The 25,710-nt window shown below is 35.1% G+C and overlaps 1 protein-coding gene across 5 annotated transcripts in view; it reads left to right on the top strand.

The window, feature by feature from the left end:
* Nucleotides 1–24,245, top strand: part of CFH (complement factor H) — a 110,381-nt gene extending 86,136 nt beyond the window's left edge. For 2 of the 5 annotated variants that reach the window (XM_002809669.4, XM_009239740.3), the window contains 11 exons: nucleotides 2,498–2,674; nucleotides 3,851–4,033; nucleotides 4,142–4,321; nucleotides 5,726–5,902; nucleotides 13,227–13,409; nucleotides 14,180–14,365; nucleotides 17,339–17,512; nucleotides 18,595–18,771; nucleotides 20,171–20,347; nucleotides 22,554–22,736; nucleotides 23,852–24,245. In XM_002809669.4, the coding sequence (XP_002809715.2) occupies nucleotides 2,498–2,674; nucleotides 3,851–4,033; nucleotides 4,142–4,321; nucleotides 5,726–5,902; nucleotides 13,227–13,409; nucleotides 14,180–14,365; nucleotides 17,339–17,512; nucleotides 18,595–18,771; nucleotides 20,171–20,347; nucleotides 22,554–22,736; nucleotides 23,852–24,054 (2,000 nt within the window). In that variant the 3' untranslated portion in view covers nucleotides 24,055–24,245. The remainder of the gene's footprint in view (nucleotides 1–2,497; nucleotides 2,675–3,850; nucleotides 4,034–4,141; nucleotides 4,322–5,725; nucleotides 5,903–13,226; nucleotides 13,410–14,179; nucleotides 14,366–17,338; nucleotides 17,513–18,594; nucleotides 18,772–20,170; nucleotides 20,348–22,553; nucleotides 22,737–23,851) is intronic. The other 3 variants (XM_063726085.1, XM_009239736.3, XM_009239745.3) reach the window with 2 other exon arrangements.
* Nucleotides 24,246–25,710: the final 1,465 nt, after the last annotated feature.

Genomic DNA, 25,710 nt, shown 5'->3' with positions numbered 1-25,710 from the left:
CAAGAGGGCAAGAGGAGATAAATTTTCCTCAAAAAGGTTTTCTTAGCTTTTTCTTCTCCCTCAAGAATATCTATAACTCTTGGGTTTTCTCATTTTTTAGAACGTCATTTTTCTAAAAACCTTTGCTCTTTATTTTTGTCTGACAGGGTTATTTGCTCTTTATTTTTGTCTGACAGGGTTAATTGGAAAGACCTGTCTTCAAGCTCTGAGATCAAGTTTTTCTGCTTGATATAATCTGTAATTAAATCTTTCAACTACATTTTGTAATTCTTCAATGAATTTTTCATTTCCATAAGTTCTATTTGTTTTTTAAAATATATTTTTAGTACATTTTTCATTCATATCCTGAGTTTTTTTTCTAATTTCTTTGTGTTGCTTTTCAACTTTCTCTTGGACTCCATTTAGCTACTTTAAAATAAATATTTTAAATTCTTTGGTATTTCAAAGATTTTATTTTGGTTAGGACTTATTGCTGAAGAGTTAGTGTGATCCTCTGCGAGTGTTGTAGTACGCTGTTTTAAATCATACTTCCAGAAATGTTTCAGTGGTTTCTTCTCATCCAGATGAACTATCTCTTCTTATTTTTGAGTCCAGTTTCCAACAGACAGGATTTTTTTTCCTTTGAGAATATGACTATGATGTATGTTGTATAGGGCTATTTGGTTTAGGTTCTGGGTTCTTTCAGTGGTAAAGACTCTGTTTGAGTACATTGGTTAGAGATAACTTTTGTATGATGGCTTTATTAATTGCTGGTTGTAGTAGTTATATACTGAGTGTATGACGAGGCTTACTGCCTCCTGAAGGGCTGGTATGGAGGACTTCGCAGAAAACTAACCTTGTTCTGCATCATGCCCTAGTGTCAGCATTTTGCACTGGGCTGTGCAGTTCAACATTCAGGACAGTAGGTGACGCGGACAGGTAAGAGCCAGCTGCAGCAGAAGCAGATGAGCATATGCTTGTCATTGTTTATGGGAGAAACTCTCTGTTGCCCCAGGGAATGGACTGATCTGTGAAAGGTACAGTGGTCTGAGGAGCTGGGGATAATGCAGGGTAGATCTGTACCACTAAGCTCACCCTTGGATGCTCCAAGGATGAGCACAAGCACCAGCCCTGACAGGGGTGTCGGGAAGACCCTGGGGAGATACCCGTAGCTTGTCTTTCTTGCAAGCTTCATTGGGCACATCAATAGTGGAGATGTAGCCACCCCTAATACCCCTAAAATGTCTGTCCTCTGGTGTGTCTACACCAGTCTCCTTTGCGAGTGACCACAGCTATGAACACAGAATTGGGCCCACGGGACATGTTCCCATCTCTACATCCGTGCCCAAGCGCTGCGACCATTGGGCTCCTGGGATGGATCTAGACTCCTCCCTTGCAGAGCCAAACACCGCGTCTGTGTGTCTGCTGGAAGTGGTGTAGTCATTTTCAGCCCACAAGCAGGTTGCTCTTGCACACAGGAAAGTGAATTCTACAGTCTTCTTTGCCACAAGGGGTGTCCCTTTGTTGCACTTTCCATTAGGAATAGCCTCCCTGGTGGTTAAACTATTGGGAATGCTGTAACTCCTTTGGGTCCAGCCAGCTATGGGTGACTGCCACATCCAAGCAGGTGCCAGGGAATATTTGTGCAGCTCTGGTGTTATGGGGACAGAGGGCTGAGGTTCCTGGGTAGGAAACAGTCCCCACGTGAGTGCACTGCAGGCATGAAACCTACCACCGCAGCTGAGGCCCAAGGGGAAGGCAGATGACCCTATTCAACTAGTAGTTTGGTGTAATGCCCTCAAGAAGTTCCCAAATCTCCACTCACACGAGTGTGTGTGTTCACGAAGGCAGAAGAGCTCTCTGACGGCTTGGATCCACACGGTGAGCTGCAGGGAGCCCAAAAGACTCCTACCTACACTTTCTATGAGGTCCCACAGGTTCCTAGTCAATCTTTGCCAGGCTCTTGCTTCTACCTTTTTCCGTGCTTTGGCTTCTCTCCATGGTTTCTCTATGATGCTCCTGCACCCTCTCTTAAGTATTTTTCAAGTTACAATCATTTACCTGTAACTTTGGTTCTTTCTGAGGAGAACTGGTGTCCAAACTCCTTAGTCAGTCATCTTGTTTTTAAAAAGCCCCAATTCTGGTCTATATGCACTTTTAAAATTGTAAATTAGTCTTTTTTAATATGAGAGAGTAATTTCATGTTTTGAGTAAAAAAAAGTAATATTAAATTTCATAAATGACAGTGATTAAAACTAGATTAATTGTAAATAAGTTGAATTTACAAATTAATTTTTAGAACAGATATATTTCAATACCATAACATTTATAATAAAGTTCCATTTCAGTTTAGATGGCATATAAAACATAATATGTAGCATTCTTTACAGGGAAAAGGATTTATCTGATGCCCCTCTGTATAACCCAATATCAACCTCGCTTTATTGTAGCACATGTAAAATTAACTTTGGCAATGATTAATTATATATTCTCATGAAATTATTTTACCTTTTTTAAGAAAGAGAATGCAAACTTCCTAAAATAGATGTACATTTAGTTCCTGATCCAAAGAAAGACCAGTATAAAGTTGGAGAGGTGTTGAAATTCTCCTGCAAACCAGGATTTACAATAGTTGGACCTAATTCCGTTCAGTGCTACCACTTTGGATTGTCTCCTGACCTCCCAATATGTAAAGGTGAATGCTTATCTTACAATTGCTGAAATAAGAATTAGAACTTTGAATACCAACTTTTTTTTTCTTAATTTTGTTTGGGCTCCCATTGCCTGTAATCTAATGAATTAAGTCAAATATTTGCCTGTGAAGGATATGTATTGGGTACCGAATACCTGAGATTCAGTTACTTAAGTTAATCTCCATTGTTTCTTGAATGATGTGCTGGAAGTGTTCCTAGACACACAGGTGTTATCAGTCTTAGTCTACTTTAGGTTTATGTTTCTATAAAGGAATAACTGAGTCTGGATGATTTATAAAAATGTTTTATTTGGCTCACTATACTCATGACTATAAAATTCATGATCGGGCATCTGCATTCATTGAGAGCCACAGAATACTGGTAGAAAGGGAAGAGGAGCCAGTGTGACCAGAGAACACATGATGAGAGAGGAAGCAAGAGAGAGAGCAGGGCAGTGACAGGCTCTTTTTAAGAACCAGCTCTTGCAGGAGCTAATAGAGTGAGAACTCTCCCTGAGTGGGGGCATTCATCTATTCATGAGAGATCCATACCCATGATCCAAACATCTCCCATTAGGCCCCACCTGAAACACTGGGGATGAAGTTTCAACGTGGGGTTGGAGGTGACAAACATTTAAACCATAGTAGTGGCTGACAATGGAGGGATTTCTTTGTTAATTTTCATTTTGCTTGAAATGTCAACATCCATTCTGGACATTTTATATAGTGTGGGCTGTAGCTTAAGTTCCACCGAGTGTGACTAAACAATATTTAAGCAGCTTATATTCAATTCAGTTGCTTGTATTGATCAGTCAAAGTTAAAGTATGTTGATCAAATGCTTGCCTCAGTTATGATATTTTTCCAAAATGTTATGATAAAATGTTTCCATGAAATATAAAAATTAACATGATTTTCATAACCACATTTGCTAATTGGTTTTCTTGCATCTTTAAGATATCTAGAAGTCTGAGCATATTTTAACATTTTAATATACCTTCAATATGACAATTTAGTATAAGTAATACAATATGAACACCATTCTTGATTGTTTAGGATGCTATAATAAGTTACATAATGAGGAATACATGAATAAAAGAAGAAAATCTTTCCATTTGACTGAACTTTTATATTGTAAAACAGACAATTTAACCATTATTTACATAGTATTTCTACTATAGCTCAAGTACAATCATGTGGTCCACCTCCTGAACTCCTCAATGGGGATGTTAAGGAAAAAACGAAAGAAGAATATGGACACAGTGAAGTGGTGGAATATTATTGCAATCCTAGATTTCTAATGAAGGGACCAAATAAAATTCAATGTGTTGATGGAGAGTGGACAACTTTGCCAGTGTGTATTGGTAATGTATAAAATATTAATATTTAAACTTGTCAAAACTTTTGTATTTTGTATCTAAAACACATAAATCATGTTTTCACAATAAACTTTTTTTGTAAAATTTACATAGTGGAGGAGAGTACCTGTGGAGATATACCTGAACTTGAACATGGCTGGGCCCACCTTTCTTCCCCTCCTTATTACTATGGAGATTCAGTGGAGTTCAATTGCTCAGAATCATTTACAATGATTGGGCACAGATCAATTATGTGTATTCATGGAGTATGGACCCAACTTCCTCAGTGTGTGGGTGAGAATACCCTTCTTAAATCAACATTTAACAAAGTTTAATATTTTTATTGTAAAAACAATAATTGCAACTATATTTTTGAAATTTACAGATATGCCTCAAAATGTCCAGTGTTCAATATAATGAGACCAATCTTTTGCATATTGTTTATAATTCAATATGTGTCTAGAAAGAAAAAATAAAGCTAGCAATGTAATTTTATGAATCTTTCTGCATCTGATATCAGTATTGTTTATATTTAAAAGTGTGAAGCAACATTTTACTTATAAAATTGTCATGTGAGGCCAGGGTGGTTGCTCACACCTATAACCTCAACACTTCAGGAGGCCAAAGCAAGAAGATTGCTTGAGGCCAGGAGCTAGACACTAGTGTGGGCAATATAGAAAAAGCCCATCTCTATAAAAAAAATTTTGTAATTAGTTAAGGTGTGGTGGTGCATGCCTGTAATCCAGCTACTTGGGAGGCTGAGGAGGGATGATTGCTTAAGGCCAGGAATTCGAGATTGCAGTGAGCTCTATTGTGCATTCCAGCCTGGGCAACAGAGTAAGACTCTTTCTTTAAAAAATAAAAATATTAAAAAATTGTCATCTGATTAAATATGAGTACTAATTACTGAGAAATTATAACTGTTTTATATAAAATATAAATATTATTGTTATTATATGGTACTCCTTTTTAGGCACTGAGAAGCAAAGAAACAAAGTTGACAAAATACCTACTTACTACTCTCCCATAGGATTCTTTTCTCTCTTAAAGCTTCCAAAAGTGATAATTTTTCAGTTTGTTCCATATCAGCCAAAATAAGTTAATGTGCTGCAGGGTTGGTGGGCCACAGGCCCTCTACGTCAGTGGTATAGCTGAGTGACATAAGGCAGTCAGGGACTGAGTCAGGATGTAAATCTCATTGATGGACTTCACACTGTAAGTCTCATGTTGATCAGCAAGAAGGCAAGGTGATTCACTTACAGTGTGACTTGAGATTTACAGTCTTTAAAATCATTTTGCCTCTTTGATGACTAACCGGGAGGATCTTGGGGTCCCTCATTCACTTTTCTCTAAAACTGAGTTATTTCCTAAAGTTTTCCTGGGTCCTGAATTTTAAGAGTCCTAATGTCCAATCATACTTATTCATCCAATGAAATATCCAATGATATTTTGTATTTCCCAAAGAACAAAATGTCTTATGATAGGTATCTCTAACATTTCAGCGACAGAATACAGGGCTTATATTTTGACATAATAGCATTTTGATGCAATGCGATCAGGAATAACTTGGTTGGTGAAATTTATAATGATAAGTCATAATTTTACCATGCTAATACTATTTACTTTATAACTATTTTTATGTAATAGTTGGTTTGATTCTTATCATTTGAATTTTCATAAAATATATTTATTTTATAGCAATAGATAAACTTAAGAAGTGCAAATCACCAAAATTAATTACAATTGAGGGAAATTTAACAAACAAGAAGGAATTCGATCATAATTCTAACATAAGGTACAGATGTAGAGGAAAAGAAGAACAAATACGCTCAGTCTGCATAAATGGAATATGGGATCCGGAAGTGACCTGCTCAAGTAAGCTCTTAATTTTGTTTTCAGAAATGTATTCTACTTCTCATTTGGAAAAGTAATAGGTATGTGTGTCTTTTAAAAACTTTAGCTATTTATTATTACAAATGCTCCTGAATAAGGCAGGTGAATTAGAAACTAATGAAAACACTGTTCCTAATATTAACTGTGCCATGTGAATTAGTTACCTTTAGTATAAACACACACACACACACACACACACACACACATAAACCAGGCACTACATGTCACCATTACTGTTGGAGGACCAGTGCTTCTCATTCCTTTTCTTGTCAACAAATGTTCCTGTGCCTATACCTCTGTCTATGCCAATAACTACTATGTATCTGTTTGTATATGTCTGTATGCATGTATGTATGTATCTATATCTATTTCTGTTGATTCATTTATTTAATCTATCTCTCTGTCTATTCATCTATCTGTTCATCTACCTAATCACCTATTTATCTATTAATTTATTGTTTATCTATCTTGAAAAGTTAGTCATATTGACACATACAGTTTCACTTGAACAGTGTAGGGTTTATTCCAGTCTTCTCACATTTTATATCTGTATTTTGCTATCCAATTGTGGGTTTCCTTGCCTCACTAGCTTCAATATTTTTACCAATGTCTGCCAGTCTAGGATATACAGAAAGCATTGAAAACCAATACAAAAAACTAATCTGCTACCAACATTTCAATATGTTTAGAGTCCTTAAAGAAGCAAATAATATATATATGCAGTGAAGTGTACATGTTCTACAGTTTTTTCTTGAAGTTTTATAATTTTAGCCATTCTATATAGATTTATTAAAATGATCATGTAGTTATTGTCCTTTCTGTTAATGTGATGCATCACCTTTACTAATTTGCCTATGTTAAACGACCTTTACATTTCTTGGATTAAACCCATTTGATCATAGTGAATGATCTTTTTAATGTGCTGTAGGATTTGTTTTCCTAGTATAATGTTGAAGGGTTTTGTACCTATGTTCATCAGGAGATTTTGCCTGTAGTTTTCTTTTTGCGTTGTGTCCTCATCTGGTTTTGGTTCCAGAGTAATATTGGGCCACTAGAATGAGTTAGAAAAATGATCTCCTCTTCAAATTTTTGGAGTCGTTTTAGAAGAATTGGCATTAGTTCTTTCTAAATTGTTGTTATAATTCAGCAATGAAGCCATCAGGTCTTGGATTTTCTTTGATGGGAAACATTTTATTACTGACTTAATCTCTTGCCTCATGATTACTTTGTTCAGATTTTCTATTTCCTCTGAATTAATCTTAGTAGGCTGTGTGTCTAGAAATTTATCCATTTCTTCTAGGTTATCCAATTTGTTGGCATATAATTGCTAATAATGGTCTCTACCCCTGTTCTCTTTTAGTTTTTATTTTTATAGGTTTTTTTTCATGCCTTCACTGCAATCTGTGAATGTACCTTACAGTGAAGTAAGTCGATTGTAAGCAGTTTATAATTGGGCATTAATTTTTAATTTTAGTCATTCTATGCCTTTTGATTGTAGAATATATTCCATTTCCATTTAAAGTAATTTTAGATAGGTAAGGATTTATAGTGGTAATTTGTTAATTGTGTTCTGGTTGTTTTTTAAATTCTTTGTTTCTTTCTCTCTTGCTTGCTTTATTCATGGTTTGATGACTTTCTGTAGCCATATGCTTAGGACTTTTTCTTTTAATCTTTTGTGTATCTATTAGAAGTTTTGCTTTTGGCTATCCTTAGGCTTGCATAGCATACCTTATAAAAGGCTATTTTAAGTTGTAGTTATCCTTAGGCTTGCATAACATATCTTATAACAGACTATTTTAAGTTGATAGGAACTGAATTTTGATTACATATAAAATCTCTAAATTTTACTCTGCTCCTCCCATGTTTTCTCTTTGATCACATACTTTGCATCTTTCAATAATTCGTATCTCTTAACAAAGTTTTTAGCTTTAGTTGTTCTTAGCACTTTTGCCTTTTAACCTTTATGCTAGCTATATTTACCCATCACTATTACGGTATTAAAGTGTTTGAATTTCATATTGTACTTACTTTTACTAGTAAGTTTTATACTTTAACATCTTCATGTTACTAATTAGCATCCTCTTCTTTCACCTTAAAGAACTCCCTTTAAACATTTCTTGTAAGGCAGAAAAGTGTCCTTATGCTCTCTCAGCTTTTTTCAATCGCAGAAAGCCTTTATCACTCCTTTGTTTTTAAGACAGAATAGTGGAATCTAGAATTATTACTTGGCAGTTATTTTCTTTCAGAATTTTGAGTATATCATTCCACTTCCTTATGGCCTGCAAGGTTTCTGTTGAGTAATCCACTGATAGTCTTGTGGAAATTCCATTTTATGTAACCATTCACTTTTCATTGGCTTTTTTCAATACTTTGTCTATAACTTTTGATAATTTGATTGTGTTATGTCTTAAAGTGACTATCTTTTATTAAACTCATTTGATTTCCTTTGAGATTTCTGGATGTGGGTTTCTATTTCTTTCCCAGTTGTTGAAAGTTTTCTATCATTTTTTTTAATATATTTTCTGTATCATTGTGTTTCTTTCTATTTTTAACATGGTGGTAATGCATACGTTATTCCACATGGTAGTATTCCATCTGGATCTTAAGCTATCTTCACTTTTATTTATTTATGTATTTATTGTGGTTCTCAGATTTGGTGATCTTCAGTAATTTGACTTCAAGTTCACTAATTCCTTCTTCTCCTTCTTCTAGTCTGCTGATGAATACCTCTTTAAAACTTTTCCGTTCAGTTATAGTATTCTCAAATTTGTGATTTTTGTTTGGTATTTTTAAAATACTTTCTACCTTTTTGTTGAAGTAGTTAATTTGTTTTTGCATTGCTCTCTTGGTCTCAGTGAGTATCTTTATGACCATTATTTTGAATTCCTTCTTGAGTAAAACACCTATATCCACTTCCCTCAGGTCAATTTCTGGAGACTCATCTTGTTCTTTTGTTTGGAGTATGTTATCTTGTTTCTTTATTTTTTTAACTCACAGTGTTTCTATGCAATAGATAAGACAATGGCCTTTCTCAGTCTTATCAGACTGGCTTCATATAGGAGAAAGATCTCACTAATTTTTCCAGCCAGAGATTTTCATATGCCTCTCAAGTCTTTGTGCAGACTGCTGTCTCTTATTTTTGGTGGCCCCCTGGAGGTTAGAATGTGCCACATCTTTTCAGGACCTGGGACCAATAAGTTAGGAATCAGGCTGTCTAGATGTAGCTGAAAATATTGAAGACTTGGCTGTGTATTTACTTACTTATCTATTTTCATAGTGAAAGTGAATGTGCGTGTTTATCTCCCACTCTCTCTCTGTATTACACCAAGTAAAGAATCTGTGGCTAATACTTGTACTAATATTCAGGCTGCATGCTCTGATCCTGAAGAGGTGTCTGCTTGAAATGAGTCCATTGTATTACCAGCTTTTTGTATTCTGTGATGTAGGGCCTTTCAGGAATGCAAATCTCTATCATCTCCCAGTGTGAGTTTGTTAAGGAGACAATCTCTTGAGTTGGAGCTATAGAAGTAATGACATTTGAATGCATGGCTAAACTTGGTCCAGGAAGAATGGATAAATCTGAATTTATCATTGGGGCGAGACTCATGAAGTGCCAAACTTTGGCTTTGGCTGAGGGAATATTATTGTTTGTTTGCGTCATTAGATGCCCTGTGCAAGCTTGATAGAGGCCAGTTCATTAAGTGGCCAGTGGAAGTATGTGCCCTAAGCCCTTTTGACAGAGAAATGGAAATTGAACTTTCTCTTCCCTTTTCTGCACTGCTCCAATTTGGCATAGCGCCTGGAGTTTTTACATAGCATTTTAAGACCACCTATTTTCTTTATGATCTATGGAGACTGGTATTTTTCTAATATCTGCTGTGACAGTTAAGAGTTTTAAGAGGAGTCCTTTTGGAGGTAACTGTAAAGGTTGTAGCACTTGATGGATGACACAAACCTTTTTGAGGATAAACAGGGAGCTGCATTTTAAAAACCTTTTCGCTGCACTGCTCTTGGGCAATGAAGCTCCTGGAAGTGCTTACACACCCATATAAAACGCCATTTCTTTTTTCAGTGGTCTAGATAGACTCTGGATATATTTTGTGCCCTCTACTCCCAGAACTAAGAGCTTTAGGATACAGTCCCTGAATGAAAGTTGTAAAAGTTAGGGCACTCAAGTTTGTGTGGACAAACTTGTTCTAAGAGTGATTAATGTACCTGGATATATCACTGGGGTCAGCCACGGGAACCGGCTAGAGAAGTGCCTGATGCAAGTTCGTTAGAATCCAGACTGCAAGTTTTTTAGAATTCAGACCTCCAAGTAGCCACAGGAAGAATATATCATAAAACTCCTTCTCGGGAGAAACAGGGGACTGTTTTTTCAGCCCCTTCTCTGAACTGCTATTAAGGAATGAAGTTTATGGAAGCTCTTCAGCACTTGTATCATACCACCATTTTTCCTGTGATCTAGAGAGACTCTCATGTGTTTAATCTCCTCTGCTTCCAAAATTAGTGAATTAAAGGCCAAAACACAGGAAACTTAAACTTTGGATGCTTTATGTGAGATCCAAAAACTCTTCTCCACAAGGAGAAATTGGGTTTTTGAGATTCCTTTTCTAATTGTGTGGTGCAGTGAACAAGGCGGGGTCCATGCTCCATTGTGTTGCAACTTTTCTTACTTGTTCAATGTGAATGTTTTCTTTGTTGCCTGGTAAGTAGGAGTCCCCTTATTGGTCTTTGATTTTCTTTCAGAAGGAGTTCATTCATGAATAGATGTTTGTTTAGGACATTCTTGGGTGGAAGAAGAGTCAGGAGCTTCCACTTCTGCCATGTTGCTGACATCACCCCCTATCTAGCTCTTTATTTTACTCCCAGGAAACTAGAGTATTGCAGGTATCATTACGTGCTCCTACACAAGTAAGAGAGAAACCAGTACTTTAGGATGCTCCCCAAAACGCTAGGATGATAAATACTTAGTTCACTCTTATATTTCCTCTCTGAGGGAGAAGCAGCCAAAATATATTGGTCTCTGTTTACTTTAGGGGCTTGCAGGAGGCTCTGAACTGGTTTCTTGACTTCTCATAAAGGGAATTGTTTCCAGTATCGTCATTGAATCAGTGTGCCTGTGGGGGGAAGGGAGAGTGGTGGCTTCCTATACTGGCATCTTGCTGATGTCACTGCCCTCTTTCATCCTCAATATTGATCATTTTTTAAATCTTGATCATTGTTTTTACTTTGTCCTCAATTTTATTAATATTTTCAAAAACCAATTGCAATGCCTTTAAATTTTCTCCATTTGCTCTGTATTTTTTAGTTTTCTTATATTTTACTGATTTTAGCTTTGCTAATTTTCTCCCTTTTCTGTGTTTCTTTGTCCGTTTTCTCTTCTTCACTGATTTTACTGTTTTCTTCCTTCTGATGACTTCAGTTTTAATTTCACTTTTCTCAATCTTAGGATGAAAAATGAAAACATGGTCATAAACTATCATACTTTGAAAATATAAAACTTTAAAGCTCTATTCTTTTAAGCACTGCGTTATCTGTGTCCCAAAATGTTACACACGTGTGTGTGTGTGTGTGTATGTTCTGTGTGTCGGGAGATAGAGAGAGAGAGTTCACTTTTATTTGATTTGAAATATTTTCTCATTTGTCTTGTGGTTTGTCTGTTGATGATCAATTACATGGAAGTTTATTGTTTAATTTCAAAATATTTGTTTTTTTCTAGAGAAGTGATTTTTGCTGGTTTCTAATTTAATTCTGTTGTGAAAGAATACTGGGAAAATTTCAATATTTTGAAACACTCAGTTTTTTAATTGCACAGCACATAGTCTACCTTGCTGATGGTTCTATTTACAAATAAAAATATGCATACACACTAAATGTAGAATTAGGCTATACTGGGTCACAATGTTCTTTAAATTTATTTGCCATGTCACAAAATGTTAAATAATCTCTTTCTCAATTGTTTACTATCAGAAAATACTTTAAATTAAATAATAATGATTGTGGTACACATTAAAATCAATGGGATACAGCTGAAACAGAGATGTATTTAGCACTATAACGTGCATCAGAAAAAACAAATAAAAAAAATAAAAGCAACAGGTACTACAATCTAGAAGGTAGACAGGAACATACACCCAACAAAAACAGAAGGAAAGAATCATTCAAGCATAAATAGCTGATCATTAATCTTAAGAAAAATAAATTGATGAGAATATTAAAAACATGTTAAAATATTGAAAAACAGAAATAAGCAAAATACTTTTGATAAATATGAAATACTTTATCATAAGCGAAAAAAGAAAACTTGACATTATCAATAGCCTTTAATGAAGTTTTATTCACCCAAACGTCTCCCTGAATTGATAACAAAATGTCAGACACTTGAAATCATTGCCATGATTTCCTAGAGTATGATTACATAAAGCTTTAGGTGAAGTAGAGCATACACTATGATAGGAGAAAGCAAAATCAAGGGATTATAGAATGCTGAATGCTCCCAGATGCTTCCAAACTCCCCCGTCAGTCAAACAGAACATGTTTCATTTTCATATTATGAAAAAATAAGATATTGCTGATGTATTGCAGTTTAACAGGAGCTTAGCTGTGAGTTTACAAAGGTGTCTTTATATGTGATTATATAACTAAAGCCAGGCTGTGCGATGCATTAAACTGGGTGCATAACATCCATTTAAATATCCCTAAACAGTACAGGTAAGCTAGTAAATAAAAGCTCTAGGGGAGTTTCAAGTTTTAAATAGCACACTATAAATCACTAGTGACTATATTTAATGCTTATATTGGTGAAGTGTCAGTACCAAATTGATTATTAACTAAATACAATTCTACTTCTGGCTAATCAGATTCCATTGGCAGAAAATTCGTGAGTGTTTTAATCCAATCCTAATACATTTGATTATAGATATCCATTTTTATTTAATGCATGTAATTAAGAGTGTGTAATTCCATTAAAACATTCTAAAGGCTCAAAATAATTAAAATCAATATTACATAAATTATGCAAAATTTATTAAACAAAGAATGTGTGAAAAAACTACAAGAAAGTCTATGAGAATACAAGCCAAAAGTTCTATTGTTTAATGTGACTGTTACACAGCTGAAAAGTATAATATTTGCATACAAAAACATCATAATTAATATGTGATAATTTATGAAACATAGTTATTGAGCTTTCTATTTATTCTATTTTAATCATACAAATTACTTTTAATCAAAAAGCCTAATTTTAATATTTTTATTTTTAATTTTTTATTATAAAATTAATTATATTTTTAATATTTTTTAGTGGCACAAATACAATTATGCCCACCTCCACCTCAGATTCCCAATTCTCACAATATGACAACCACATTGAATTATCGGGATGGAGAAAAAGTATCTGTTCTTTGCCAAGAAAATTATCTAATTCAGGAAGGAGAAGAAATTACATGCAAAGATGGAAGATGGCAGTCAATACCACTCTGTGTTGGTCAGTAGTGTATAATTTGTTTTACATAATTCTTTCAAATGAGGTTAATATTCTCTTGTGCTTCGTGTAAACAAGAGAGAAGTTCTAAAAAACCAAACACCGCATATTCTCACTCATAGGTGGGAATTGAACAATGAGAACACATGGACACAGGAAGGGGAACATCACACTTCGGGGACTGTTGTGGGGTGGGGGGAGGGGGGAGGGATAGCATTGGGAGATATATCTAATGCTAGATGACGAGTTGGTGGGTGCAGCGCACCAGCATGGCACATGTATACATATGTAACTTACCTGCATGTTGTGCACATGTACCATAGAGCCTAAAGTATAACAATAATAATAATAATAATAATAATAATAATAAAAAGAAAAAAAAAAGAGAGAAGTTCTTTCTCTATGTCTATTACTTTATCCTGACAAAATAAATTAGGACCTAGGCACATTAATCAATCAACACTCTTTCAGTTTTTTGAACAAAATACAGCCAAAATCTTTGGAATATTATGTAAATGTCAGATAACATTTCCATTCATGCATATTTTAATCCTCATGATGAACAAGACATGAATGAAGAGGATTACTGAACAAGAAGATGGTAACATAGATATGGTGGAGGAATATATCTTTGCGAGTTTCTGTTTTTGTTTTTAAATAATTTTATTTGTTCAAATTATACTCACTTTAAAATCCAAAATAGTATTTACTTTTATATTTCAATTTAAGTATTTTATTTGTTTTTGACCCTTTGGTTTTCATTCTTCATTTAGAAAAAATTCCATGTTCACAACCACCTCAGATAGAACATGGAACCATTAATTCATCCAGGTCTTCACAAGAAAGTTATGCACATGGGACTAAATTGAGTTATACTTGTGAAGGTGGCTTCAGGCTATCTGAAGAAAATGAAACAACATGCTACATGGGAAAATGGAGTTCTCCACCTCAGTGTGAAGGTTAGGCCAATATGAATACTCAATTTCTGTTTATAGTAGAATTCATAAAAATAATCTTTGTTATCAATGTGAGGGGAAAGAATAATTGAGATTACTGCATATATAAAATTATTTTTATATTATACCATTAAAATACTTTTTGCATGATTGAATCTATTCTATTTATGTTAATTTTATTTGTTCATGATAGAGTCACTTCGTATTCCGGCATTAAAAAATAATATCTAGTGAAATTAAACCTATCTGTACTATTCTCATGCTGCCATAAAGAACTGCCCAATACTGGATAATTTATACATACAAAAAAAAGTTTAATTGGCTCACTGTTCTGCATGGCTGAGGAGGTCTTAGGAAACTTACAATCATGGTGGAGGGAGAAGCAAACGCATGATGGCAGGAAGGAGAAGTTCTGACCAAAGAGGGAAAAGTCCCTTATAAAACCATTAGATCTCATGAAAACACACTCACTATCCTGAGAACAGAAGCATGGGGATAACTGCCCCCATTATCCAATTACTTCCTACTGAGTCCCTCCCACAAAGCGTGGAGATTATGGGAACTACAATTCAAATTGTTATTTGGTTGGAGATGCAGTCAAATCCTATCATTCCACCATGGCCTATCCCAAGTCTTATGTCCTCACAATTCAGAACACAATCATGCCTTCCTAACAGTCCTCCAAATCTTAACTTATTCCAGCATTAACTCAAAAGTTCATATCCAAAGTCTCATCTGAGACAAGGCAAGTCCTCTCTGCTTATGAGCCTGTAAAATCAAAAGCAAGTTGGTTATTTCCTAGATACAATGGGGGTACAGGCATTGGATAAATGCTTCCATTCCAAAAGGGAGGAAATGGCTGAAACTAATTGGCTTATGCCTGATGGAAGTCCGAAATTTAATAGGGCAGTCATTAAACCTTAAATTTCCAAGATCATCTCCTTTGACTCCATGTCTCACATTCAGGTCATACTGATGCAAGAGGTGGGCTCCCACAGCCTTGTGCAGATGTGGCTTTGTCCCCCTCCTGGCTGCTTTCATGGGCTGGCATTGAGTGTCTGTGGCTTTTCCAAGAACATAGTGCAAGCTATTGATGGATCTACCATTCTGGGGCTTCAATGATTGTGGTCCTGTTCTCACAGCTCCACAAGGCAGTACCCCAGTGGGGACTCTGTGTGAGGGCTCTGACCCCACATTTCCTTTCCTCAATGGCCTAGCAGAGGTTCTCCATGTGGGCTCCACCCTGTGGCAAACTTCTGCCTGGACATCCAGATATTTTCATATATCCTCTGCAACCTAGTCGTAGGTTCCCAAACCTCAATTCTTGACTTGTGTGCACCCACAGGCCCAAGACTACGTGTAATCCACCAAGGCTTGGGGTTTTCACCCTTTGAGGCAATGGACCAAGCTGTATGTTGGCCCGTTTTAGCCACAGCTGGAGCTGAAGCAGCTGGGATACAGGACACCATGTCCTGAGGCTGCATAGAGCAGCAGGGACCTGATCCAGGTCCATCAAACCATTTTTCCCTCCTGGGCTTCTGGGCCTGTGATGGGCGGGAGTGTCAGGAAGGCCTCTGACATGCCTCAGAGATATTTTCCCCATTGTCTTGGTGATTAACTTTGGCTCCTTATTATTTTTGCAAATTTCTACAGCAGGCTTGAATTTCTCCCCAGAAAAACGAAGTTTTATTTTCTATTGCATTTACAGGCTGCACATTTTCCAAACTTTTATGCTCTGCTTCCTCTTGAGCTCTTTGCCACTTAGAAGTTTATTCTGCCAGATACTCTAAATCATCTCTCTCAAGTTCAAAGTTCCACAGATCTCTAGGGCAGGGCAATATGCCACCAGTCTCTTTGCATAGCAGGAGTGACCTTTACTCCAGTTTCCAACAAGTTCCTCACCTCATCTTCATCTGAGACCACCCCATCCTGGACTTCATTGTCCATATCACTGTGAGCATTTTGGTCAAAGCCATTCAGCAAGCCTCTAGGAAGTGCCAAACTTTCCCACATCTTGTCTTCTGAGCCCTCCAACTCCCTAGGAAGTTTCAAACATTTTAACATTCTCCTGTCTTCTTCTTAGAACCTCCAAATGGTTCTAACCCCTGCCTGTTACCCAGTTCCAAAGGTGCTTCCAGATTTTTGGTTATCTTTACAGCAGCATCCTACTCTCTGCAGTACCTATTTACTGTATTAGTCTGTTATCATGCTGCTATAAAGAACTACCCAAGACTGCATAATTTATAAAGGAAAGAGGTGTAATTGACTCACAATTCCACATGGCTGGGAGGCCTCAGGAAACCCTTCCATGGTGGAAGGGTAAGCAAACATGTCCTTCTTCACATGGTGACAGGAAGGAGAAGTGCAAAGCAAAGACAGAAAAGCTCCTTATAAAACCATCAGATCTCAGGAGAACTCATGCATTATCATGAGAGCAGCAGCAGAGGAATAATCGCCCTCATGATTCAATTTTCTCCCACCAGGTCCCATTCACAACACATGAGGATTATGGCAATTGCAATTCACGATGAGATTTGGGTGGGGACACAGCCAAACCTGTTCTGCAAGTTGTCATGTTTGCTTTGCCACTATGTTTTAAAACTTCTTTTACATGCTTCCCACAATGCCCCTTCTGATTTCCTACAATATATTATGTTTTACCTGGAATCGTTAACCCTCGATGTGTATCTTATTATCACTAGTAAGTTTACAGAGGCATTGCTTACCAGGCATAGATGATCTCTTTCTGAAATGTATTGCTATTTTTAGTTTCAAGTCCTTCTTCAGTTGGTGACAGTCGGATAGAGAGACAGACACCAGAAGGCTCATTTTAGAAAACATTTGTGTACTTCTCTGTGACGTCATAGTAGCTCCTGTATTGTTTATTTTCAAATAAAACTACTTAATATAAAAACAGGCACATAAAATTAAATTTCTGAATTAGTGAAACCTGAATTCATTCTTTTTTTTTTTTAGGCCTTCCATGTAAATCTCCACCTGAGATTTCTCATGGTGTTGTAGCTCACATGTCAGACAGTTATCAGTATGGAGAAGAAGTTACGTACAAATGTTTTGATGGTTTTGGAATTGATGGGCCTGCAATTGCAAAATGCTTAGGAGAAAAATGGTCTTACCCTCCATTGTGCATAAGTATGGTGCATTGAATTTTATTATATGTATGATAAATATTCTTCATTCAAAGTATAAATGGTGCCAATAAGAAAGTAAACAGTGACTCTAGAAATTCATAAGGTTTTCTTGAATATTCTGGACTGTTGTGGGAAATTATAGCTGTAGTAATTAAAACATTTGACATTATAAGACAAATTGGTTCATTTTCACATCATCTTGTGTGAACTTTAAGCATCCTCTGATGTATATTCTCAGACTTCTTATCTCTGTTCTTAGGGCACAGCTACCTCTACTCATCAATCTCCACATTATTCAATCTTCTGTCAGTTTATCAACAATCTCCCTATAAGTACATTTTCTGAAATATTTTTAAAAATTATTATAAGTATTTCACATTTGATACAAGCAAAAAATTTGGAAATACACACACAACATAGGTGGTGTATTATTCCGTTTTCACACTGCTGTAAAGACCTTCCTGAGACTGGGTAATTTATAAAAGAAAAAATTTTAATTGATCACAGTTCCTCATGGCTGAGGAGGTGTCATGAAACTTACCATTACTGCTGAAGGGGAAGCAGGCACCTTCTTCACAAGGTGGCAGGAGAGAGAGGAGTGAGCGAAGGAGGAACTTCTAAACACTTATTAAATCATCATATCTTGTGAGAACTCACTCCCTATCATGAGAACAGCATGTGGGAAACTGCCACCATGATCCAATCACTTCCCACCAGGTCTCTCTCTCAACACCTGGGGATTATTATTCAAGATGAGATTTGGGTGAAGACACAAAGTCTAACCATATCAGGTGGCAAGTATGGACAAAAAATAATGTGAACAAAAAAATGTGTAATCTCAATTGCTACGGCTACCAATATCTCTTCAGGCTTCTAATATCATTCCTATCTTGTATTTTTAATAGATTTAGAAGAATTTAATGTAATTAAGACAAAATGGCTAATATATTTTCTCAAGTTATAAGAAAAATGTTGTACAGTATTCATGATTCTATATATCGCTATTTTAGAATCCATTACATGCGTTGTATGTAACCTATTTTTAAAGATTTGCTGAACAAATACATATTTTTCCTCTTTCAGAAACAGATTGTCTCAGTTTACCTAGCTTTGAAAATGCCATACCCATGGGAGAGAAGAAGGAGTTGTATAAGTCGGGTGAGCAAGTGACTTACACTTGTGCAACATATTACAAAATGGATGGACCCAGTAATGTAACATGCATTAATAGCAGATGGACAGGAAGGCCAACATGCAGAGGTACTTTGATGAATTTAAAAAATTTATTTATATAATGCATGGGCCTGGCCCAGTGGCTCACGCCTGTAATCCCAGCACTTTGGGAAGCCGAGGTGGGTGGATCACTTGAGGTCACGAGTTCGAGACCAGCCTTGCCAACATGGTGAAAACCCGTCTCTACTAAAAATACAAAAAAATTAGTGGGGCATGATGACATGCACCTGAAGTCCCAGCTACTCGGGAGACTGAGGCAGGAGAATCTCTTGAACCAGGGAGATGAAGATTGAAGTGGACCAAGATCGTGCCACTGCACTCCACCCAGGGTGACAGAGTGAGATTCCATCTCAAAAAAATAAATAAACATAAAATAAATAAATATATAAGTACAATTTATTTATATAGACTGTCTTAGGCAATAAAATATAGAATTGTCTCTAACATCATTAAAATGGACATAAATTAAGTTTTTAGGGCAGGACAAAGTAGTCATATGCCTAAAAATAAAAAGATGAAACTGAGTATTTGATGATTAATCTTAGCTCAATAGTTCTCAAAGTGTGGTCGCTAAGCCGGTAGCATCATCATCTTCTTGGAGATTGTTTGAAATGAAAATAAAATTCCATAAGCTCATTCTAGACATACGGAATCAAAAGTCTCAAAATAGAACCCTGAAACTGTTTTACCAACCCCTCCAGGGAATTCTATTTACACTTCTGAGTGAGAAGCATTGCTATAGTCTATTCACTACACATGGATTTGAAACTCTCTGATGAATTTTGCATTGTTCAGCATAATATCCTTAATCATTGGCAATTAAATTATCTGAGGTTATTTTTATTATTATAGACTTATTTTATTTTATTTTTCCACATCTCCAATTTGGATCCTTTGATTAACCATTCTTCCTCTCTTTTAACTTGGGTAATTTTCAAAATGTGTTTTTAATTCTTTGCTTATTCGCTAAGAAAATGCCTATTTGTGTTTATTTTTAAGAGGCTAAAATGTATAAGGAGGATGATTGCAAACAAAAATCTGATATCACATATCTATGCTGACTTTTTGTATTTTATAAATTAATGTTAAATAAATAGACCTAGTAATATTTGTTTTACTCAAACTCAAAGAGAGATATCCAGGAAAACTTTCGTTTACACTGGCTTCCAGAAGGGGAAAAAAAAGGTCTATCAGTGTTCTAGCGAAGGATGAAGAAGAAATTTAAAACACCAAAGCTTGTACCTTACAAAAAATAGTTTCATGTCTTTTCCTCAATATTACATTTAAATTTATTAAAATCAACAAAATATTTGATGAGATTGTCTACTTATTTTAAATTCGTCTTGAAATATGTTTGTAACTGTATTAGTTGATTTGCTACTCAAAATGAACACTAGGTAGAACCACTTCTTTTTTTTCTATTCAGACACTTCCTGTGTGAATCCGCCTACAGTACAAAATGCTCATAGAGTGTCGAGACAGATGAGTAAATATCCATCTGGTGAGAGAGTACGTTACGAATGTAGGAGCCCTTATGAAATGTTTGGGGATGAAGAAGTGATGTGTTTAAATGGAAACTGGACAGAACCACCTCAATGCAAAGGTAGAGTATTATATTTCTTTTAACATTTTGGGGGAGTATAGCAGGGTTAAAATATGTTGATTTAAATAAAATGAAGTAATTTTTATTAATAGATTTTTCAAATGCAAATAAAATGATTGATGGTGCTTAAAATTCAATTCTTCCTGTGGACAGAACACAAGTAATAGGGTATATTATTTTTGAGAAAGATTTGACCAAATTAAAAGAGTTGGAACCTGAAAAAAAATACTTTTTAAGCATTACAACACTTAGTTCCTTCTCAGGAATACGTGTAATAAAAGATACATTATGTGCATTTGACAGCCATAAGTGAGGTGCATTCTAAGATATGGAATAGGCAGTTGAAGAGAGATCATAGATTGTGATATAAATGTGGGCATCTTCAGTATATGGATTATATTTAAAGGTGTGTGACTGACTGTATTTATAAAAAGAAGTCCGAGCACATAGTCTTGGGTCATTCTAATATATAGAGATGAAGTAAGGGAAACCAAAAAAGGAAATTGTATCTTACTCACCTTTTTGTTTTAAAATTAATGTTTTTCTGTGTTTTTTTTTTCACTATTTTACTTAGATACTACCTATGTTTATTATTGAAGTGAGTTTTTGTAGACAGCATATAGTTGGGTCTTGTTTACATATCAATTCATCCTTTCATGGCCTGTTAACTGGTGTACTTGGACCATTTACACTTAAAATAATTATTGATATATAGGACTTAAACCTCTGTCATTTATTTGTTTCTGTCTGTTTCCTCTGGGTTTCAGTCCTATTTCCCTATTCCTCCATTCCCTGTAGGGAAAATTACTGAGGAGATTAATTTTGATTCATAGGTGTTGTTTTCCATTGTATCTCTTTGTATAGCTTTTCTCCTCCTTTTAAAAAGTTGTTGCTCTAGCTAATACTATACATATGTAATAATATATTACTGTCTACTGGCACTGACATTTAAATCTACAACTGGAATATGGAAACCTTACTTTCATGTAGATCCATTTATACTCTCCACGTTGTAAGTATAAATGCCACTAGTATTTTCTCTGCATACGTCGAGCACCATATTAAACTCACTTGCTTCAAATATCAAACATAATTGAAAAAACTTATGAGGAAAAAGATATCCTGTTATATTGACTCCTCTGTTTATCCATTATATTGTTCTATTTTTTCAGGATCCTAAAGTCTCAAGCTCTTTCTTTTATCTTTTTTATTTTAATTTGTAGAATTCCTTTAGTTAATCTTCAGGCATAGGTCTACTGGAGACAAATTCTCTTGGTTTCCCTTTCTCTGAGAATGTCTGTATTTACCCCTTTACTTGTAAAAGATAGTGTCACTGGATATATTTGGAGTTGACAGTTCTTTGAACACTTGAAAACTGTGCCATATGGTTATAGATGAAAAACTCACCATCATTGGAATTGTTGATCCCCTCGAGGAAAAGCGTAGTTTTTGTCTAGTTGCTTTCAAGGTATTTTTTTCTTTTTTTTTTTAAGTAGTTTTATTTTAATGTATATTGGTATAAATTCCAATGTGTTTATCCTCTTTGGAGTTCACTCAGCTTCTTAAATATAAGTTTATGCCTTATGGTCAAAATGGGAAGTTTTCAGGCATCATTTTATTTTTCCAGCCCAATATCCTTTCTCTTCTTTTTCTGCATCTGCATCATTTGTTGTTGTATTTTTCTGAATGTCTCAGTTCAGTTTTTTGTTTTCAGTCTATACTCATGGTGGGTAATTTATATTGCTATATGTTCAAGTTCATGGATATATTTGTCTGTCAGCTCCCAATGTATTATTAAAGATATTCAGTGTTTTAAAAAATTTTTTGTCATACTTTTCCATTTTATAATTCCTATGGGATTTTTCGAATATGAAATAAGAAACTTTCTTGGTCATAGTTTTCTATGTTTAGCATGTATTCATTCGGAAAGACATTTCTTAATCCTGGTCTACTATAAGCAGCAATCTTTGTTAATGTTTTATGTGTTCTTTCGGTAAGGAGAAAAGAACTTAAATACATTACTTTCAGTTTAAAGGGTTAAAATTTCTTCTAGGACTCATTTCTTTTACCAGAAATCACAAAACTGTTATATAATATATATATAATATATATATTATATAAAGTGCTGTGTTTGCATTTGCCTTATTTGAACTTGTATTTTGATTTGCTCTCACAATAAATCAAGTGATGAAATGATGTTTTTTAGATTCTACAGGAAAATGTGGGCCCCCTCCACCTATTGACAATGGGGACATTACTTCATTCCCGTTGTCAGTATATGCTCCAGCTTCATCAGTTGAGTACCAATGCCAGAACTTGTATCAACTTGAGGGTAACAAGCGAATAACATGTAGAAATGGACAATGGTCAGAACCACCAAAATGCTTACGTAAGTACTTTAATATTCACGTGGCTGGGAAAATCAGTGTGATGAGTCTGATATTTTGCTGTTTGTAACAAAATAATCACAGATTATTGAACAACCATTCTGCTCAATGCTTGCCTACCAAATATTTCTGTTAGAAAGTAAAGTTTAGAAATTTTTCTCTTTAGGGCTGGGTGCGGTGGCTCACACCTGTAATCCCAGCACTTTGGGAGGCCGAGGCGGGCAGATCACGAGGTCAGGAGATGGAGACCATCCTGGCTAATACGGTGAAACCCCGTCTCTACTAAAAATACAAAATAATAATAATAACCGGCATGGTGACGGGCACCTGTAGGCCCAGCTAGTCGGGAGTCTGAGGCAGGAAAATGGCGGGAACCCGGGAGGCGGCGCTTGCAGTGAGCCGAGATCGCGCCACTGCACTCCAGCCTGGGTGACAGAGTGAGACTCCGTCTCAGTAAAAACAACAACAAAAAGTAATTTTTCTCTTTATATTTATATTTTATTTTAAATCATTTAGTTGACAAATAAAAATATATTTTCATGTTTGACAATATGCTGTTTTGAAATATTCATGCTACAATGATTACCACAAATTAATTAGCACATTCTTCATCACCTATGCTTACCATTGGGTGTAGGTGGGTGTGTGAGTATGTGTGTGTGTGTTTGTGGTGAGGACACTTAAAATCTGCTTTCTTACCAATTTTCAAATAAACAATACAATATTATTAGCTCTAAATATCACTAGATCTCTATGTTTGATTCCAAGTTCTTATTCATATTATAGCTGAAAGTTTGTACTCTTTGACAAATATCTTAATCAAACAAAAGCAGCAATGATAAGTTCTAAAATGCAGGGATCCTAAAATGACAACTGATGTAATGAATCATTGATAATACACCCCTAATTCTCATACATTAAACATAGAACCTCATTTTCACATCAATTACCATTTTAAGTTTATTTAAATCAATATGATGTTTTTACATAGTCGGTTTGGATAGTGTTTTGAGAAATAATTCCTGAACCATCATATAACATTCTACTTGAAAACCTGAAAGTCTATGAAGATTTGCATACTACTTAATGTTTTATGTTTACTGTTTTTTATTTTCAGATGCATGTGTAATATCCCGAGAAATTATGGAAAAGTATAACATAACATTAAGGTGGACAGCCAAACAGAAACTTTATTCGAGAACAGGTGAATCAGTTGAATTTGTGTGTAAATACGGACATCGTCTTTCACCAAGTTCTCACCCACTGCGAACAACATGTTGGGATGGGAAACTGGAGTATCCAACTTGTGTAAAAAGATAGAATCAGTCATAAAATGCACACCTTTATTCAGAACTTTAGTATTAAATCAGTTCTCAATTTCATTTTTTAAGTATTGTTTTACTCCTTTTTATTCATAGGTAAAATTTTGGATTAATTTGTGAAAATGTAATTATAATCTGAGACTGGTGGCTCTCTTCTTAAAAGCACCATATTAAAACTTGGAAAACTAACTCTTGTGTCCAGTTCATAAAATGTTTGTGGCAAGAAATTAGATGCAATTTTTCAGACTTTATTTCTGTTCATCACTCTTAAATCTCTCAAAGCTTTCTCCATAGCTTCTGAGGCTCATTGTTTTACAGTAAATGGAAAATATATCATTGTCTCTGATTTCAAAATTATATCACTTTACAAAGATGTAAAAACCAAGTCAAGTCTTAACTCATGTTGGTAATGAGATATAAGTAATTACTATTTATCAATACATAAATGCACCGAAAGTGATATCAATACATACATGCACCAAAACTGATGAAATGTAGATACTTCTACAAGATGTCAATCTAGCACACATGATAATGCAAACTAATCATAAGGAGGAATTAAAACGTAATTGGGTATATAAATGTTACAACATAAACATACAAAAAATAAAAATACAGTATCAGTTATAACATACTCACTTGCATGCACTCACTTGCAAACACAGAAACACGATACTTTTGCCCTGAATTAATGTTTATAGAAAAAATATTGCCAGAAAATTCAAAACAATAGATAAATGTGTGTGTGTGTGTGTGTATATATATATGTATATGTATGTGTGTGTGTGTGTGTGTGTGTGTGTTTAGAGATAGTAGGGGTAAAAGTTATGGTTTAATTATTTTGTATATATCAGTATTCTCTGATTTTTCTACCTTTAACATATATCACTTTGGAAACAAAAGCACAATTTATTTTAAAATAATGATGTCTAACAAGCAAGGCAGTGCATTTTGAGAATGATAAAGATTTCATCAGTAATGATCTTAACATCAAATAGCCTCTTAACTATTTTTGGAGTAGAAGAGTTTTGGAAATTTCAATAGTAAGATTCTGAAATGTAATTTTTATATTCATTCTTTTTAATCAGCACTAGTTAGGTAAAATCATTTTTGATTAGGAACATTTTAAACTCATAAAGGAGGTGAAGCCATTGTGTGAAAAATAAAGATATCAATCATACAACACAAATATTATTTAATGATACCTTATTACTTCTTATTGTATAAAATCAGGTGGCTTACATACTCAGGCTGTCCCCTTGTTAGTGATCCTGATTTAGATAAACTGCTTGAGTTGAGGAAAGCCAGATTTCAAAAATCTAAAGGACATTTGTTATAATTAGCAAGTTATGTTGATAGTAATGTTAACACTTAGGAATATACGTTTATTCCTAAATTGTTTTAGTACATTTGGGCCACTATAAGAAAGTACCATAAACTGGCTAGTTTATAAAAAATAGAAATTTATTTCATACAGTTTTAGAGGCTGAGATTTTCCAGCTTAAGATACCAACTGATTTGATGTCTTGTAAGGGCTTGCTCCCTGTTTTGGTGCCTTCCCACTATGGTGCCTTCTTACTATGTCCTTACAATGTGGAAGGGGCAAGGGAGTTCCGTGACTCTTCTTTGTAAAAAGACTAATCCAATGTATTAG

The sequence above is a fragment of the Pongo abelii genome, chromosome 1, assembly GCF_028885655.2.
Source record: "Pongo abelii isolate AG06213 chromosome 1, NHGRI_mPonAbe1-v2.0_pri, whole genome shotgun sequence".
Taxonomy (NCBI): domain Eukaryota; kingdom Metazoa; phylum Chordata; class Mammalia; order Primates; family Hominidae; genus Pongo; species Pongo abelii.
Note: the sequence above shows the minus strand (reverse complement) of the source record. Positions and strands in the feature narration are given on the sequence as shown.